The sequence below is a fragment of the Microcaecilia unicolor genome, chromosome 1 (genome assembly GCF_901765095.1).
Source record: "Microcaecilia unicolor chromosome 1, aMicUni1.1, whole genome shotgun sequence".
In the NCBI taxonomy this organism is placed as follows: domain Eukaryota; kingdom Metazoa; phylum Chordata; class Amphibia; order Gymnophiona; family Siphonopidae; genus Microcaecilia; species Microcaecilia unicolor.
This window is the reverse complement of record NC_044031.1, coordinates 566,890,876-566,909,302: the sequence shown is the minus strand read 5'-3', so window position 1 is coordinate 566,909,302 and position 18,427 is coordinate 566,890,876. Positions and strand designations below refer to the sequence as shown.

General features: G+C 42.9%; 1 protein-coding gene across 1 annotated transcript in view; it reads left to right on the top strand.

The window, feature by feature from the left end:
- CSMD3 (CUB and Sushi multiple domains 3) overlaps window positions 1-18,427 on the top strand; it is a 2,043,988-nt gene that overhangs the window by 911,411 nt on the left and 1,114,150 nt on the right. The window contains exon 14 of the mRNA XM_030189879.1: window positions 14,958-15,140. Within this exon, the coding sequence (XP_030045739.1) occupies window positions 14,958-15,140 (183 nt within the window). The remainder of the gene's footprint in view (window positions 1-14,957; window positions 15,141-18,427) is intronic.

Genomic DNA, 18,427 nt, shown 5'->3' with positions numbered 1-18,427 from the left:
CCTTCATATATACATTGCTTTCTTAACTGGGGGCAGTCAGTTGTCTGTAAACCAGATATATGCCCCAGCACTGTCAGATATATAGTATCTGCTTTACAAAGGCCGCTTTTTCCTTGTTCTGAGTGCTGGAAACTGCTCTCCCAATGTACAAAGGAGCAGAGGACTTGAAGCAGGTGACGAGCTTAGAAGGCAGCACACATTCAAATAACAATACAGTTAGTGATGTCACCCACCAGTATCTGCTTTACAGAGGCTGCTTTCTCCCTGTTCTGAGTGTTGGAAACTGCTCTCCCAATGTATAAAGGAGCAGAGGACTTGAAGCAGGTGAAGCGCCCAGTTTATTGTCCCTGCTTGTCTGGACTAATTAAGAATCCTAGTGGCTTGTGTGTTGGGTCTGTGAGTGCTTTCTAGGAACTGTGGGGACACTGGGAGTGTGGCCTCCAGTTACCTGGAAATCACTGGGGATCATCTGAGAGCAGGAGACTCATCCAGATGTGGCTGAGACCCAAGTCGGTGGGAGGAGGGTGCTAGTGTAGAGCACAAGTGGCAGATGCAGGTGGACCTGAGCTGTGCTGGGGATAGACCCTCTAAGTGGTCACGGGGTAGCCCCAGGTGGGTGGCTAGGTGTTTTGTGACACCTACCATGCCCCTTCTAGATCTGTGCCCCTCTTGGAGATGAGCACACAAATACAGATATAAATCATAAAATACTATAATGTACTTGCATGCTGGTTCACTTCTAGGTAAGGGCATTTGCTCCAGCTATAGGGCTGGCATAAATTAAGGTACTTTTTGGCCACTTGCACTGTTATTTTATAAAGAAAAGTAAGTGCTTGTCACCTAATTCCATAAACTCACACACACATGTTTTGTTCAAGATAAAGAATAGTGTCAGTTATGTCTGCAATTTAATTTAATAATTAGATGCTAATTGGTATTAACAACCAATTATTGACTATAATTGGTGTTGACACTAATTAGCAGTTATGCTAATAACTGACATTATTCTAGAACTTAGTCGGGATTGCATTCCTTAGTTGGGATTCTACAAATTGTGGATTCTACAAATTGTAAAAATCCATAGTGCAAAGAGAGTGTGGGCCTCAAAAGGACATGGGAGGGTCAGGGGCATTCCTAGCACTTATGCATCTGCATTATTGATTACTATCAGTTACGCACAAGCATTTACACCAGCCTTTGAGTTAAAGTTAGGTGCATAAATTAGACTTACACTAGTATCACTAATGACAATTATGAACATAATTGCCAATATAGAATTCATGCTTAGACAAAACAGCCAAAATCTAGGTCAGGATTCAACAAAATGTCTGGTCTGGATTCAAAAACAAGACTAGAGTCTGGCTGGAGCGAGGAGCAGGAAATTACAATGAACTAGCAACCAGCACAAGATCTGGGAGAGAATATATAGCCAAGGCATTCCAGATAGGGATCCAATAGCCTCATTAGTGGTAGTGGCTGGGAATCATCAGAGACAGTGTGCAATCCCTATCTAATTTATCTAACACCCAGGAATACCCCACAACAGCTCATTTCATTATAATACAGTGAGTAAAGGAAATACTACCCTCCACACTTTAAGTGAGTCCTAGCACTTCCAGGAATATACTTCACCTTTCATTTTCTAAACAAGTCATAGCAACAGAAAAGGTTGTGGAATAAGAATCAAAAGTGAAGTTGTGCAAGAAACCTCCAGGGATACAGTCAAACAAGGAACCCCCTAGTCCCACACCAGACATAGAATCCAGAGTCACTGAAGTTGCACTAATGTACAGCTGATTTATTTTTGTAGAGCTGGATCTGGAATTGGACATGGGTGCAGTTGAGTTTACAAGACTGGAGCTGGACTTGAGCGTGGTTGACTCTCTGGCAAGGTTTGTGTGCAACAGTCTTTTGCAAGTCTAGGGCTAGACTCAACTAGAGCAATCTTTGGCAAGGCTGGAGCAGAGTTTCTACAAGGCTGCACCATCCAGGCTCTGAATCAAGAGCTGAGCTTAAATAAGGTACTAGAATCAATGGATCTGAAGCACAGACTGGAACATATAAACTTTTTGCAAGAAATGGAACAGCAAACATCTACAGATAATGGATCATGCATTCTTTCTGCTCATAAGCCTTCTGTAGGAGCTGGAGAAAACAGGTGTTCTGCTGGAATTGGGGTAGGCCCAGCAAACTTTGCATATGAGAAGTGCAAAGAACAAAGATAAAATCTCCACAGTTGGAGGGTAGACACCTATAATGCCCTGAGCCCAATTCCAAGCCTCCCCCTCCATTAACATGTTATTCTCAACTTCAGAAAGTCAGGCAGGCCCTGAACGTGGAATTTCTGTTTAAAATCTGAAAATTGGGTGAAGAACCAGGTGAAGAAAGAAATTGCCATAAAATGTCTGTAGTATGACAAACAGGATCAGCAATGGTAGAGTTAGCAGGACAATAAAATGCCATCCTATGTGATGGGTCTCTGTAGTTCTTCAAGACTCTAGTTGGTCCATGCTGTGATGGCTAACTAAAAGGATTATGTGGAAAAGCAGTATAGAAACGGACAGGAATACAAGAGGCAACCAGGAGCCATCTGCAAGCAGAGATTCTTTTGCTTCTAGGAGATGCCATTTTCCACATGTCAAGCCATTGGGTTTGAGTGACCACTAGACTTCCATGATCTAAGGATGAAGCAGAAAAACAGCACAAATGGCCTTTAAAAACACAGGGAACACAATTATTTCATATAAAAAATCCTTTAATAATGGAATTTGATTGGAGGAAGACCCGACACGGGCCGTGTTTTGATGCTACCGCACCTGCGTCAGGGGTCACACCAATGACTAAAAGAACCTTCAACAGACTAGTTTCAACTGTCTGATGTTTTCCAGAGTTTTCCCTCCAAACAACATGCAGTGAAAGACTCACGCACACCATTAGTGTGAGTCACAATGAGATAAAACATTGCGACTCACACTAATGATGTGCGTGACCCCTGACGCAGGTGCGGTAGCACCGAAACACGGCCCGTGTCGTGTCTTCCTCCAATCAAATTCCATTATTAAAGGATTTTTTTATATGAAATAATTGTGTTCCCTGTGTTTTTAAATGCCCTTTGTGCTATTTTTCTGCTTGGACTTTTTTTGTACTTAGCTCCCTCTCTTTGTTACATGATCTAAGGATGGCCATCAAAACTAAGATCAGGGGATTCAGGAATAGAAATAGGATATACAGAAACAAGAGCCAAGAAGAATTCAAGAACAAGACTAAATCTGTCTGGAACAAGGAGCATGACACCATGATGAACCAGCAGCCATTACAGGTACTTCTGAATGGAGAGCCAAACAACATTAATGGGAGCAGCTAGGAATTATCGGGACACTTTGCAACCCCCCTGCAAGACACTTAACACAGAGGCATAGGTTATGACAGCTTAGCCCATTATAACATTACAGGTAAAGGTACAGCCCACAACTGGGCGAGCAAGGTTAGATTCCCAGCAACTTTTGATACCCCCTTCTCCTGAAAGGCATTCCCCCACCCCCAGTGCAAAACAATGAACCTTTCCCTCAATAAGAAATCCATTGAAAGATGCATCCCCACTGCATTTCAGGACCACATAATGCTTCCTTTACTGTCCAAATGTGCAAGGTTCTTACATGGAAAAACCTTCCACTCACAATTGGACATAATTTTTCTTGCTAGAACAATGTGTGTACTGTTGGAGTTTCACAACTATGTGCATTCTTTTCTCTCCCAACCTAACCTTGCCACAGGAAAGCCTCTAGTACAATAAACAAGAAGGTATACACATTGTGCAACCTCATGCCTACATGTACCTGGCATACATAGCTTGCAGTTTTGTAATAGACCATTTACCTCTGTAAGTAGCCATTTATCTGCGTAAATGGCTTTGGAAAATTATCCTCCTCATTGCATAAGCTTGTATAAACACATTTATGACAAAAAAATAGATTAAAGGAAGTGGTTAATTTATATTTGCAGAAATCCACAACAGTGTAATGATAGCTAATATAGAGTAGGTGGACAGAGAAAATTATTTGAAAACTAAAAAACTAATTTAGTTGAAATTAAAGATAAATTTTGCTGGGATGTAAGAGAAGATGCATCACAAAATAATCACAAAAGGCATAAAGACAGAAATCAGAAGACTGCAGGCAACTCAGCATGAATGAAGACTATGGAATTAATGACATTCCTAATGACACATCTCTATCGCGGCACTAGCTAAGTAGCACAATATTAAATGGTGATAAAGAGAAAAATTAAAATTAAATGTTTTGTAATAACTACAATATAACTCACCAGCTTATGATTTGCAGTTTCTTAATATGTGTTATTTAAAATGTATTCTCATCTGCTTCATTTTGTAATACATTTTAAAAAGCAGATTTCTTGTAACATTAACTACCTTTAAAGAAAATTGGTTTCTTAAATGTTGTGATGGTTATTATTGAACCAAGATACAAGTTATGATTAATCCAGAGATGATGTACTCCATGAGTTTTCAAGGCCACAAATTTCCTTTGTGAAATAGCTTCTGAAGAGGCATGTGGTTGTGAAAGGTCATTGAGCTGATATTACAGTAGTAGTACTGTATTCTACCATTCAGAAGACCAATGTTTGATTCCTGGAACAAGTCTTTTCTTCCCCAGGTCGGTCAAGGCTAGAAATGATGCAGATATTGCTTTACTTGGGAGATTAGGTGCCAAGGAGGAGGAAGGAGGATTCGTAGCTATAGTATACCTTCACCTGGTTCTAAAGGGAGCTGTTGTGTTTAGCTCCTGACCAAGAGCCAGTCATTGCAATTACTTGATAAATGATGGGTTATGAAATAAAGGCAAAACATCTGACATCATAGCACTATAGTTTGTTAGAGTCTAGTTTCAATGGAAATGGAAGCAAGAAGAAGCAGGTGGAAACTGACGGGTCAAAGAAAAAGAAATGTTGGGGTCGATATTCAAAGCAATTTAACTGGCCAGAAATGGTTGCTGGCTGGTTAAGTCACCTGTTCTGGGCTAACCACTAATTTTCAGTGGCACTTAACTGGTTATTGCCACTGAAAATACCTGGTTAATGCCAAACTGAAAACACTCTATTTTTGAGGCATTCCAGGAGCGGAGTCAACATTTGGCCAGTTAAGTGCCAATATTTATTACTAGCTGGTCAGATTAACTGCATAAATAGGACCACATAAAAGTCAGTCCTACCTTAGGTGGTCTTTTACTAAGCTACAATGGTGTTTTTTAACGTAGTAGAAATCAGCTGGTGGTAAACGTTGAGATGCTCTTAGGAATATAATGGGAATCTTGGTGTTTACTGCCAGCTGATGTCTACAGCAAGCTAAAAATGCTACCGCAGATTAGTAAAAGACCCCCTTTATGTGGTGACCCATAGCTGGTTGCTGAATATTGCTGTTAACTGGGTAATCATTAGCCAGCTCCAGAAACCCGGAAATTCAATGCCCAATGACCAGACATTGCCCAGCATTGAATTTCCAGTTTTAATGCTGGTGGTGGTCAGCAAAACGCAGATCGCCACCAGCTAAAAATCTGGCTTGTTATGTTTAGTAGCTCCTTTCAATGGCCTATGTTGGTCAAATAAAAATATCACATAGCTACAAAAAGCACAAATGGAATTTTTGTAATTATCCAATTAGGATTCAATTTACAAAGCTGTGATAGCATATTTGTGTGGGATAGGCAATATAGAATAGGGTTCGTTTCCCACTGCAGCTCCTTGTGACTTTGGGCAAGTCACTTAACCTTCCATTGCACCAGGTACAAAGTAAGTACCTGTATATAATATGTAAACTGGTTTGATAGTAAACACAGAAAGGCAGTATATTAAATCCCATCTATATGCTCTTTGCATCTTCATTCTGCTTCCAGTGTCCCCGTTATTGGAACGCTCTCCCATCATCGTTAAAAGAGACCACTGATCACAGCCTCTTCAAGAAATCCCTGAAGACCTACCTATGTGATCGTTCATTCTCCTCAGCAGCTTGATCCTTGCACCCCCCTCCTTCCTGTTCCCTTCAGTTTTCCCTTCCTCCCCTGCTCTACCTTTTTTTCTCTCTCTTCTCTTCTGCTTTACGCTACTGTTATTTGTTGTACTTTCTCCTGCCTTGTACGCCACATAGAGCCCGCCTTGGTGGGAATATGTGGGATATAAATGTTCACAATAAATAAATAAATATGATATAAGTTAATTTTGGAAAATTTTGGAAAATTTGAACATGGATGTGAGGAATGGACTTAAATATAAAGCTTCTGTTTTGTTTTGAGTGATGTAGAACTTATTCAAATAGTCTTGTTCCTTTGTCACCAATGATGATATTTCATTGACCATATATTTGGTTCAGCTTTTTTTTAATAGCTGAAGATAAAATACAGGATATTTACCTATGATCAGACCATTTTATGTTCCATTTTTCTTTTAAAATGGAATCTAAAACTATTAAAGTGATGGATGTTGAGATAAAAAGGATACTATTTGTGAATAGGGTATACTATTCATGAATATTGGCACTTTTGTAGGATTGCTCACTAAGGGCCCTGTTTACTAAGCCGTGCTGTAGGCACGCTAGCATTTCTAGCATGCGCTAAAAATTAGTGCATGCTAACACTAGAGACACCCATATATTCCTATGGGTGTCTCTAGCATTATCATGCACTAAACACGGTAGCACACCTTAGTAAACAGGGCCTTAAATCTGTCATTGCAGGCAAAAATGACATGGAAATAAATGGAAATTGTTGGCATTTTCTCTGTCATTTTAAACAAATGCACATACCTATTGAAAACTCAAATAGCCCATGCTGGTTCCAGTCACAAAGTGGCTGCCAGGACCCCCTGCGGCAGTCTTGCAAGACGGCTGTGGGAATTCTCAGTAACCATCACATTAGAGCAGCAGCATGGGATAGGTACAAGAGGTGTCCCCAAAGAAGCCACTAGACCACCAGGGCTTACTAGGGTAAGCCCAGGAAGAACCTATGGATGGGCATTTTTGGCTGAAACACAAACTCAGTTTTCTGTCTAGTTTTTGTGCTGAATTCAAAACCAAAACCAAAATTCAGTCAGCCTCTACCGTGCATCCCCCTCTCCCATTATAGCATGAGTGCTTTGTTACAGGTGCAAACACCTATATAATTGCTTATCTACATATAACACATATACATACAGGAATAAAACAATAAATACAAAAAGAGAAAATCTTCTTGCCTCACGGTTCACTGATTCTCCTCGACTCCATTCTCAGCAGTGCCTGAGCTCTGTCATATATTTCAGCAAGATCCTGAAGATAGACAGCTGATGTCCCAGTCTAGCTGCATACCAAAGTATAACAGTGGTATCAGAGAAGTGCCCTTAACTAGAAATACTTGCAAATGAGGACTCTGGTTATTACGTTGCTTCATGAATTCTGCTGGGTGGTGCCTGTGGAAGAGGGAGACGATGTAATGAGGTTTCACAGGTGTGGAATGTTCTATCATAAACACAAGCGACCTCCCCCCTTTGAAATGTTCTGCTAACGTTATGGTTCAAACATGATAGATATGAACATCCATATCTATAGAATGCCAAAAGGTGTGACTCATTTTCCAGTTAGGCTATGGCTGCATGGGAGAAGTAGGGAGACCTGCCAGAATCAATACTGTAAGGATTGTTTTATTTGTTTGTTTTTTTAATTTGAAGGGGACATGTTTTAATTTTTAAAAGTTAATATTTTTGGAATAAAAGTAGGTACTAAAAGGTATGTGATTGCCTGTAGAGACAAAATAAAGCCTTTTGGGGGGGTGACAGAAAGAAGAGTCTAAAAGGATTGGAGCTTTGGAGTTGTCAATAAAAGGATTGGAGCAGTCTATTGGTGAGTGTGGTATGAGTTTATGTGAGCATGAGTAGTTTTGAAAGGAAAAAAATGGTAGTAAAGTGAAGAAGTGTGACAGGGAAAAATGTGGGGAATATTTAGTGAATGCATGAATGGGGTGTGATCATTTTGACCCATGTATTGTGTGCAGGTGGTGGTTTGTTTTCTATTGGGAAAGTCCAAGGAAACAGCAGGACAAGCACTCCACAAGATCCAAAACAGCGGTATGAAAGGAGCAGACCGCGCAAGGAAAAGTTCCTTGAGAAATGTTTTGTTCATGTGAGGTCTAAAATTAGAATGAGCCCAACACTGGCCATGTTTCGCCCACACAAGGGCTTGCTGTACTACTGACCTGCTGTGAGTCTGTCATCTTTTGGCATATACTGTTTTAGACCAAGTTGTTGAATACCACTTGTTTATACCACTTGGTCCACATAGCCCCTGACGCAGTCCTTGCGTGGGCAAAACACAGCCAGTGTCGGGCTCATTTTAATTTTAGTCCTCACGTGAGTGAAACATTTCTTAAGGGACTTTTCCTTGTGAGAATCTGCTCCTTTCATACTACTGTTCCATTGTGAAAGGCCTATGGGTACATTGCGCACCCTCAACATTCCATCAGGGTAGAATGTTGGCATTACCTCAAGCTAACATTTGACATCTGATTGGTGTGACCTAGGCAACACCATAGCAACCCATATAAATCAAGCCATAACTGTGGAAATACTTTTGTGTTCACCTTGAAGATCATTTGAGCTGTTGAGAGACAGAGATATTTGTTGAGAACTCTGAAAGTTGAGAAAAAAAATCTAAAATATGATATCATTCCGGCCAAAATCAAAAACAAAACAGGCAGGAGATGTTCTTGCCCGCTTAAATCAACGTTTGCCACCTAATCCTCGATAGTCAGTGGCATTAAAGCAGGCAGTGCAGCTGAATATTGCCTCAGACTGCCCCCCCCCCCCCAATAGCAGGTCAGGGGCAGTAAAGGTGAAGATGTTAGGGAGGAGTCCGGGATTATGTGGTTGTCGGCAGTATTCAGTGCCAGCACCCACATAACTAAGCAGCCTAATTTACAACTAGTTGTGTAGCTATGGGTGGGCCTGGGCCTACTGAGTTTGGGCTCAGGCCCACCCAAAATTCTGGCACCCTTATGGGTGGTAGGGATCCCCAAGCACCGTCAGCTGAATATATCCTCCGGTGGCCAGAACAAGTGATTTCCACATTTGCTACAGCTGGAAGCATTTTCCACCCATTGCCACCACTCATATCCTTCCCCTACACTGCGTGCATGCTTGATTTTTGTGCATGTGAGAAAACCGAGTGTGTGGAGAACGGCAATGAGTGGAAAGTGTTGCCAGCTGTAGCAAGCAGGGAATCACGTGTTCTGATCACTGTAGGACATCAGCTGGCAGGGTTTGGAGATCCCCCACCACTCAGGTATTAATTCTTCAGGGTTGCTTGTGCAGAGACAGGGGCAAAAGGCATGGGGGGGGGGGAGAGGGGGAGATACTGTGTGCCCATCCAGTTTGGGCTGACACCTCCCTCCCCCCCCCCCCCCCCAAATACTAAGTCTGGTTAAAATAAGGCTACCTACCTATGCGGGATGCCAGCACTGAAAATTGACCAATACTCACATAATTTTGTTTTGCTTTAAAACTCTCCTGATCTGCCTCCTGGCCCCCCAACAAAGCCCCCTCCTTCCCTCTCCCTCCCCCCAGCCCATCACCAAGATCAAGGCTCCCCACTCCTCTAAAACACTCCTCCACCTGCATCCCCCTGCCATCTAGGTAGGCCTCCCCAGGCCTACCTGGTGGTCTGTGGGAGTCATTGGAGGCAGGAAGGAAGGCCACTCGCTCATGCCTCTTGTGGCTTCCCTGAAAAAATGGCTGCTATAACCTCTCATGGCAATTCAAGATACTTTGTGCAGTACCACAAGCTACTGTGCGAGGTCATGATAGTCATTTTTTTCAAAGAAGCTGCAAGAGCCACAGGCAAGTGGTCTTCACTCCTCCCCCAATGACCTCCACAGACCACCAGAGACATCAAGTAGACATAGGAAGCCTACCTAGATGGTGATGGTGTTGGGGGTGGGGGCATTCTGGAGGGGGTGGGAGACCTTGAGCAGCTAGTGGGCTGGGAGGAGAGAGGAAGTAAGGAGGGGCTTTGTCAGGTGGGCAGGATGGGATCGGGAGGGATTTAAATGCCAAAAACATTATATGGATCCTATCCGATATTCGACTTAGTCTGACAGGCCCTGCATAAGACAGTTATATGGATCTATCAGCTGAGACCCGCATAAACCCTGATGGCCAGCAACAGGAAAATTAGCCCCATATATTCACTGCCAGGGCCCACTATGGCCTTGTCCTCCCTGAGTGCCCCTTTTGCTCCTTCATGATCTAACAGTCCCACGGATTCCCTCGTAGGCTTTTTGCTTCTGATATACCTGAAAAAAATTGTTACTGTGATTTTTAGCCTGTGTAGCAAGTTTCTCTTGCTACACAGGCTAAAAATCACAGTAACAAGTTTCTCTTCATATTTCTCTTTTAGCCTTCTTTATTGATGCTTTGCATATGACTTGCCAGTGCTTATGTTGCTTCTTATTTTCTTTATTTGGGTCCTTTTTTCATTCTTTGAATGACAACCTTTTGGCTGTAATGGCCTGTTTTACTTCATCCTTTAACCATGCTGGCTGACGTTTTCTCTTCTTTCTACCTTTGCAAATACATGGAATGCACCTGGACTGGGCTTCCAAGATGGTATTTTAAAATAGCATCCATGCCTGATTTAGTGTCCTAATCTTTGCAGCCAATTATTTTAGTTTCTTTTTAACCATTTTCCTCATTTTATTATAGTTGCCCTTTCAAAAATTAAATGCAGCTACAATAGATTTCCTTTGCAGGTTCATTCCACATAGTAGCGCAAACTTGATCAAGTTATGATCACTGTTTCCCAGGGAACCCAATGCCACCACCTCTCTTACTATGCCATGCATGCCACCAAGGACCAGACCCACTTCTGTTCTCCTGAGTTAATGTCTACATTGAATCCCTTTGTGTATTGTGCACCCAGTAATGTGTACAAACCATATGGTAACCACATGCTTCTTCTCACAGTGGCTTTCTGCTTTGGCCACTGTGAGAAGTATCAGATGCTTGTCGTACATGCAAAATTGCCTCCATCCCCCCCTTTAAAATGTTTTTGGAATCAGCACAATTTGGGATTCAGAGCTGTAATTTGTGGAGAATAAAGCTGAAGGGCTGTACTGGCTGAAAGGATGAGAGAACTATATAATGCTCATGATCTCCAATAGACAAGGAAATTAACTATCCTGTTATTTCAAATTAGCATAGAGAAAAGTGAAGATAAGAAGCCTGGTAAATATAAGATAAGGTGAAGGGCCAATTTATGGTTTTTCTTTGTTAATTAATGTAGTTAGCCTTTAAATGACAGTGTGCAGTATAAAGAAAGAGAGCAGAAGTGGAGAATGGAACAGAGAGACCAGGGGTCTGATGCTCAAAGTGAATGGGCTATGTCGGCATTAGTGCATGGCATTAGTGGATGGCCGCTTGCACAGCTTAGTAAACAGGGGGGTTAGTCAGAGCTAGCTGCTAATTTTCTGTAGCACTTAAATGGCTAAGTGCCTATAGAATTCATGGTTAGTGCCAAACTCAAAGCCAGATATGTAGGGGGAATTCCGGGAGCGGAGTCATCACTTGGCTGATTCGTACTAATATTCAGCACTTAAGAGGCCAGGTTTAGCGCATAAAATGGGTCTGCATAAAAGACTATCCTATTTTTATGCACTATTTAATGGTTGCTTAAGTGCTAAGTATTTAATTAGGTGGCTATCAGGCTTATTTTTTAAAAAGGAGGGCGCCCATCTTTCGACACAAATCAGGAGATGGGCGTTCTTCTCTCAGGGTTGCCCAAATCGGCATAATCGAAAGCCGATTTTGGGCGTACCCAGCTGCTTCCCATCGCAGGGATGAACAGAGTTCCCGGGGCGTGTCTGAGGCATAGCGAAGGTGGGACTGGGGCATGCCTAACAGATGGGCGTCCTCAAGCGATAATGGGAAAAAGAAGGGTGTCCTTGCCGAACACTTGGCCGAATTTACTTGGTCCTTTTTTTTTACGACCAAGCCACAAAAATGTGCCCTAAATGACCAGATGACCACTGGAGGGAATTGGGGATAATCTACCCTGACTCTCCCAGTGGTCACTCACCACCTCCCACCCCGAAAAAAAAAAACTTTAAAAACTTTTGTCTTTTTAGAGTATGGGTGAAGGACATCCTTCGATATGCCTCCGTCCCTGTGACTGCAGTTGAGGATGTCTAAAATGTGGATTTTTCTGTGAGAAGGACATCCATGCCTTTGCTATGCCTCTGACACCCCCTTTATTTATTTGGACTTTGGATCACAAGTAGTAGCAGTGGGATTTGAACTGGCCACCTCTGGATTGCACGACCACTGCTCTAACCACTAGGCCACTCCGCCACTCCTCTGTTTGACTCCACTCCACTCCCTTAAAATTTGGCTGTCCCTGTGAGGGGGGCAGTATGCAGGTCCCTGGGTGGGAGGTATGTGCGTGTCAGCGGAGGCATAATGAAGGTGTGGACGTCCTTCTTTCAAACATTTTGAACGTCCTCAACTGCCCCCCCCCCCCAGGGATGGCCAAATTTCAAGGGAGTGGAGTGTTCAAAATTCAAACCTTCAGTCCTTTTACAGTTTCAACATGACATCAGTCCCCGCCTTCCCTTATTTCTTCTCCCCTCGTACTGCTCTGAGCCGTTCCCACATGCTCTTCCAAGGGCCTTAGAGTTGGGAAAGAAAGGCAGCTGACATAGCTTGCAATTTACCTGCTCTTGGCGTTCGGGCTAGAACTGAAGTGCCCATAAGTTCCCCACCACTCTCTCCTCCCCTACTGTCAGGCACCCACTCCATAAAATCCTCCCCTCCAGATTCTACCAGTTGACTCCCTTCCACCTGATTAGTATCCATTAGCCAATCATCATACACCTCCTCTGCACCTGGGGCCTTCCAGTCCTCTTTTCCCTCCTTCTCTGAAAGCCCCGCTCCCTCCAAGAACTCTGGGAGTTGTAGTCCCCTTTCATCCCCTTCCCAGCAAGTCTTTCTCCCTGCTGAGATATCTGGGAGTTGGAGTCCCCCTTCCCTCTTTCAGCGTCAGTCAATCCCTGCCTTCCAGGAACTCCACCCCCAGGGTACTGGGATTTCTGGGACAGTAGTGGAGATTCCCCAGAGGGTGTAGGGCCCTTCTACCGCTTCCCCCAACTCCCACCTCAAGCACCCCGGAGGGTTCTCACAGTAGTTATGTGCACCATATGTTCTATTCTGTTAAGAAGTTCATATGTACATTAGTGCATAACTGCAAGGGGTTGTAAACATGGGCAACATTTGGGAGGACTATGGATGTGTCTGCAATTTGAGTGCATAACTTATAGAATGCTGTAAATTACACACAGATCAGGAAACACTTAGGCATGAACATTTATCCCCGCATAACTGTGCCTAACATTAGGGATGTTAATGCCAACTTACAATAGTATTCTATAACAGTGTCTTAGTGCACTGTTATAGATTTGATGTTCAGCGCATTGCATTGAAGTGCCTATATGGAGACACCCAGTTATAGAATTTCCCCCTATCTCCAAGATGTAAGATAACAAAAAGACCATCTAAGACTCCAGACCAACAGTAAATCAAACCAGACCCAAGGAAATAACTCCTTGCTAAGGAATAAAAATTCCACCATGGGAAAAATGCATGTCTTACTTTTACTATAGAAAGAACAACTTCCATGGAGAGACTGTTTTATGATAGAAAGCCTGATACAGAGAATACCCAGCTCTCCCCTGATCCCTATAAAGCCTTTTTGAGAATTGAATGCAAAGAAGAACATATGGATCTCAACTGGCATCCCAAAAATGTATCACTCCAGCTTATATTCATTATATCTCTTAACCCTAAAATTTAATTTCAAAGGTTCATGTTTTGCCAAGACAGCAATTAGTAACCATTGTAAAATATGCAGCAAAGGGGATTAGTTAAAACAATCTCAAATACCTCCTCACTTCCCTGAACACAATAGTGGCAATTCTATAAATTGGCACCTAGGTGTAGGTGCCCCAATGTGATATGCTGAGCACTAATACTATAATATCAGGCAGCATTATTTCCACAGCCCAGGAGCAGGGGCTCCCCCTGCTGAAACATCCAGTCTGAAGCCCTGCCCAACACTAGCCCCCCCCCCCCCAAGATACAAGCACCCACACCAGTCCCCCAAAATACCGGTACCCAGCCCCTACCCCAGATCCCCCAAGATACCAGTCCCCAGCCCCCATCTCCGTATATAGAAACATGTCCTTTAGTGGTAGTCACATGAGACTACCTTTAGGGGCACCATTTTGGGAAAGGTACCAGACTGGGTAGGAGTGACTGGGCGTTACTCCTTAATGAGGACCCCCTGAACCACCGATGACTTTACAGGTCACCTCTTCAGGGTCTTGCACATGTGGGAGGTGAGTGCTGGTATTTTGGGAGGCTGGGGGTAGGGAGTGGGTGCTTGTATCTTGGGGGTGGGGGTGTTTCACCACAAGTCGCGTTAGGGTATTTGCATAGTAATTAGATGCAAAAAATGCAAAATATCACTGTAAGAAATTAGTATGGGCTATGTTAGGGCCCTTAAAGTTGCATTACGGGGCTTATAACGTCACTTGAAAACTTCCCCCATAAACTGGCTATGGCAAACTGTATAAAGATAGGACTGACGTTTATGCGATCCTGTTTATGCAGGTACATTGGCCGCCTAAGTGCTGAGTATCGGTACTTAACCAGCCAAGTGCTGACTCTTTCCTCGGCATGCCCCCAGTTTCTCATTGAGTGCTAACCAGACATTTCCAGTGGCACTGTCTGGTTAAGTGCTGCTGAATATGACTAATTAACCCCGTGCAAACAATTTAACCAGCCAGTTAAATCTTTTTGAATATTGACCTCCTACAATATTTGTGCAAAATAAATGTTATTTTCTTTGTTTGTTTTGTTATTACCAGAAATTGAAAAGGAAAGTTGTGGTGATCCAGGAACCCCACTCTATGGTATTAGGGAAGGGGATGGGTTTTCAAATGGAGATGTTTTACGATTTGAGTGCCAATTTGGATTTGAGCTAATTGGAGAAAAATCTATAGTTTGTCAAGAAAACAACCAATGGTCTGCAAACATCCCAATCTGTATCTGTGAGTATCAAATATGTATTTATTATTTATGTATTTATTTATTTATTAGGATGTATTTACCGCCTTTTTGACTATATATATTTTTATATTTCATAATTTGGTTATATTTGGTTCTGTGATTAATTAAAATACTGACATAGTATATTTTTAATATTGCACTTTCTTTTAAAAGCACATCATTATGCCACACACTTAATGTTTCTAAATTAAATCTAAAATTGACTTCTTATGCACAAACAGCTCATTTGAAGCTAACAAAAAATCTGAAAATAAGCTGAAGGAAATTGAACTGCAAATGATTTGATTAAGAAGATGGAAAACCTCAGAGATTAATGCCCACATGAATCATTCATATTCTTATTAAGTAGTTAATTTTCATAAATATAAGTCAGATTTGGTTTATATATTGATGTAACTTTAAATGACAGTCTAATGCTACTCAATACAAGTAATATTTCTAGTAAGAGTCATCCTTTGTGTAGAAAAACGATCAATATGGTACACTATTGATTATATTGCTGCCCAAAATGAAAAATAAAATAAAATGAACAATCCCATAAATGTAATTGTAAATTTAAACAAAATGTTTTTTTTTATCTTGTGTACCTTATTAGCAACTAGATCTTATTATATAAAATGAGACTTGCACTAAATTAATGGTACTGAGAGTTGTTCCTAATTTTTTATATTCAATCTCTTTATTACATTTTTCAAGTACAACCAAACAACAGTAGTTTGGGAATCAGCACTACTATTAAGGAAATATTAGGACAACCACTATTTAAGCATCAATTACACATAACACCAGCACTCACACTACGCCATGCTCACAACCAGATATGTAAACAAAATACACAAAAACACTATGGGCCCCGTTTTCTAAGGTGCTCTAGCGTTTTTAGCGCATGCTAAAAATGAGTGCGCTCTAACCATGTAGATGTCCGTAGGAATAGTAAAAATTGTTTATTTACTACACACATAGGGCCCTGTTTACTAAACCGCATTAGAGATGCATTAGAGGCTTAATAAACAGGGCTCTATGTGTGTGGCAAATAAACTTGGGCGCAGATTTATTAACAAACTCCACATAATCAATAATAACACACTTGTAAATTCAATTGCACATGATAATAACACTTCAATCAAATTGAGGCCTGTATCCCTACCAGTAGCGTAGCCAGTGATTAATATTTGGGTGGGCCTGGAGGTGGACTGGGTGGGCACAGACCTCTTTCCTCTCCACCGTCCACCCCCCCGCCCGCCGCCACCACCACATTTTGTGTCCACCCGCGACCGCCCCGCCCGCGACAGCCCCCTGCATTGACCTGAAGTGCGTTCTCCCTCCAATCCAGCACCGGCGATCATAGCCAGCCTTCTACCACGTCCAGCGCGCGTCGTCGGAGCTTCTTCTCAGGCGCGTCCCGCCTACTCTGCAACTTCCTGCTGGACGTGGTAGAAGGCTGGCTATGATCGCCGGTGCTGGATTGGAGGGAGGAAACGCTTCAGGTCAGAGCAGGGGGCTGTCGCGGGTGGGGCGGGCCTGTAGCAAAAGTGGGTGGGCCTGGGCCCATCCAGGCCCACCCGTGGCTACGCCCCTGATCCTCACACCTGAAGCCAGTCAGTGCCGAACTAGCCTAAAATCATCTTATAGAACACATCAATCCCCTCCACAAGTCCGCAGTGATGCAGAACCTGTAAATTATTTTTTGCAGTGCCACCCACAAAATCATATACCTTTCCTTCCATCCAATTCTCCTATTTTAAAGGCCTCCACAACATTGTCACCACAAGCAGTGACAGCTTAGCTTGTCATGCTTAGCTTGTCATGCTCCACCCCCCACCCCCCCAACACGCTGCAAGCCAATCTGCCACCCAAAATGGCCTCCAAAATATCTTGAATGGTATTAAGGAAAATAACCTGCCCAGTCTCCGACAGGTGAACCCTGTCTGCTCAATAAAAGTCAGGACAAACAGCCGTAAGCAATTCATGGGTAAGAACCATACCCCCAAACCAACAAAAAATCTAACTTTCTTCACATCCTTCCATACTAATTGAGGAAGGATACAAGACTACACTAGATGTGCACCAAGAAAATAACTCTTCACTAATGACAAATTATGCTTCATCTGGTGAATAAAATCAATCTCTTTGTTCCGACATAAATCATTTCCTCCCAAATGAACTAATGTAAATTCAGGGGAGGAAAAACAATGCACTTGAAGAATAGTTGGCAGCCAGGAGATCAGAATGCCCTGTTCTGCCAAACCAAGGTTTGCTCCCCATCAGGACTCAACTGCCCTCTTCCGGACCCAAAAGATATGAGAATGTCCACAAAGTCAAGCGGAGAAATCAGGAGGGAGAAATCAGGGGTGTGCTGGTAAATTTATAACAACAGGCTCTTTCTCCGGACGTAGCCAGCTCTGCAGTTGGAAGGGCCAGGGGTGGCCGGGGGGGTGGGGGGGGAGGGGCAACACTTGCCTCTCTCTCCTCTCTCCCTTCATGCGGGCATGCTAGGCATACCTTTGCTGGCAGCCAATAAATGGACTGCCACCACTCCCAATGTCTTGCTCTGAGCAGCATGCTGAAACTTCTCACACATGCTGAAGAAGTCCCAGCCTGCTGCTCAGAGCTGGAAGCAAGGAGTGGGGAGCAGCAGCAGTCTATTTACTTGGCTGGCAGGGCTCAGCATCCCCACCAGCAAAGTAAAAGAGAATTCAGCAGGGGGCCGAAGCCCACATTTTGTGAGCCAGTTGTTAAAGTAGCCATGGAGGGCCCTACTTTAAGAACCGGCTCTCAAAATTCTTAAAAACTTAACAACCGGCTCTTGCAAGCCTGTGAGAGCCTTCTCCAGCACACCACTGGGAGAAATCCTGTAAAAGAAAACTAGTAGAATAAATCAATGATCAGACTGAACAGTAGGAGAACGTACATACCCAAAATAACGCTGGGAACGTCAGCTCCCCACAGGTCGAATAACATCAGGTGAACTTCCTTGCTGTGCTGCAAATGAGGCTGCCCCAATGCAAAATGAATGGGTCCCTTAATAAGAAGGCTCATACCCAAGACAGGCAAGACCCATTCAAAACACAGCAGCAAACTGAAAACAGGTTAAAGGAGTTTCACCCTCATGCACCAACCAAAACAAACCACCACAAGGCCGTAACTGAGCATAAGCCTGCACGCAACACACTGAAATGCAACCAAATGAACTGATGCCCATAAACACACCCAAGTACTCTGCCCCAATTGGTCAGTTTTTGAACGCCTAAGTCTGATAATTAAACAT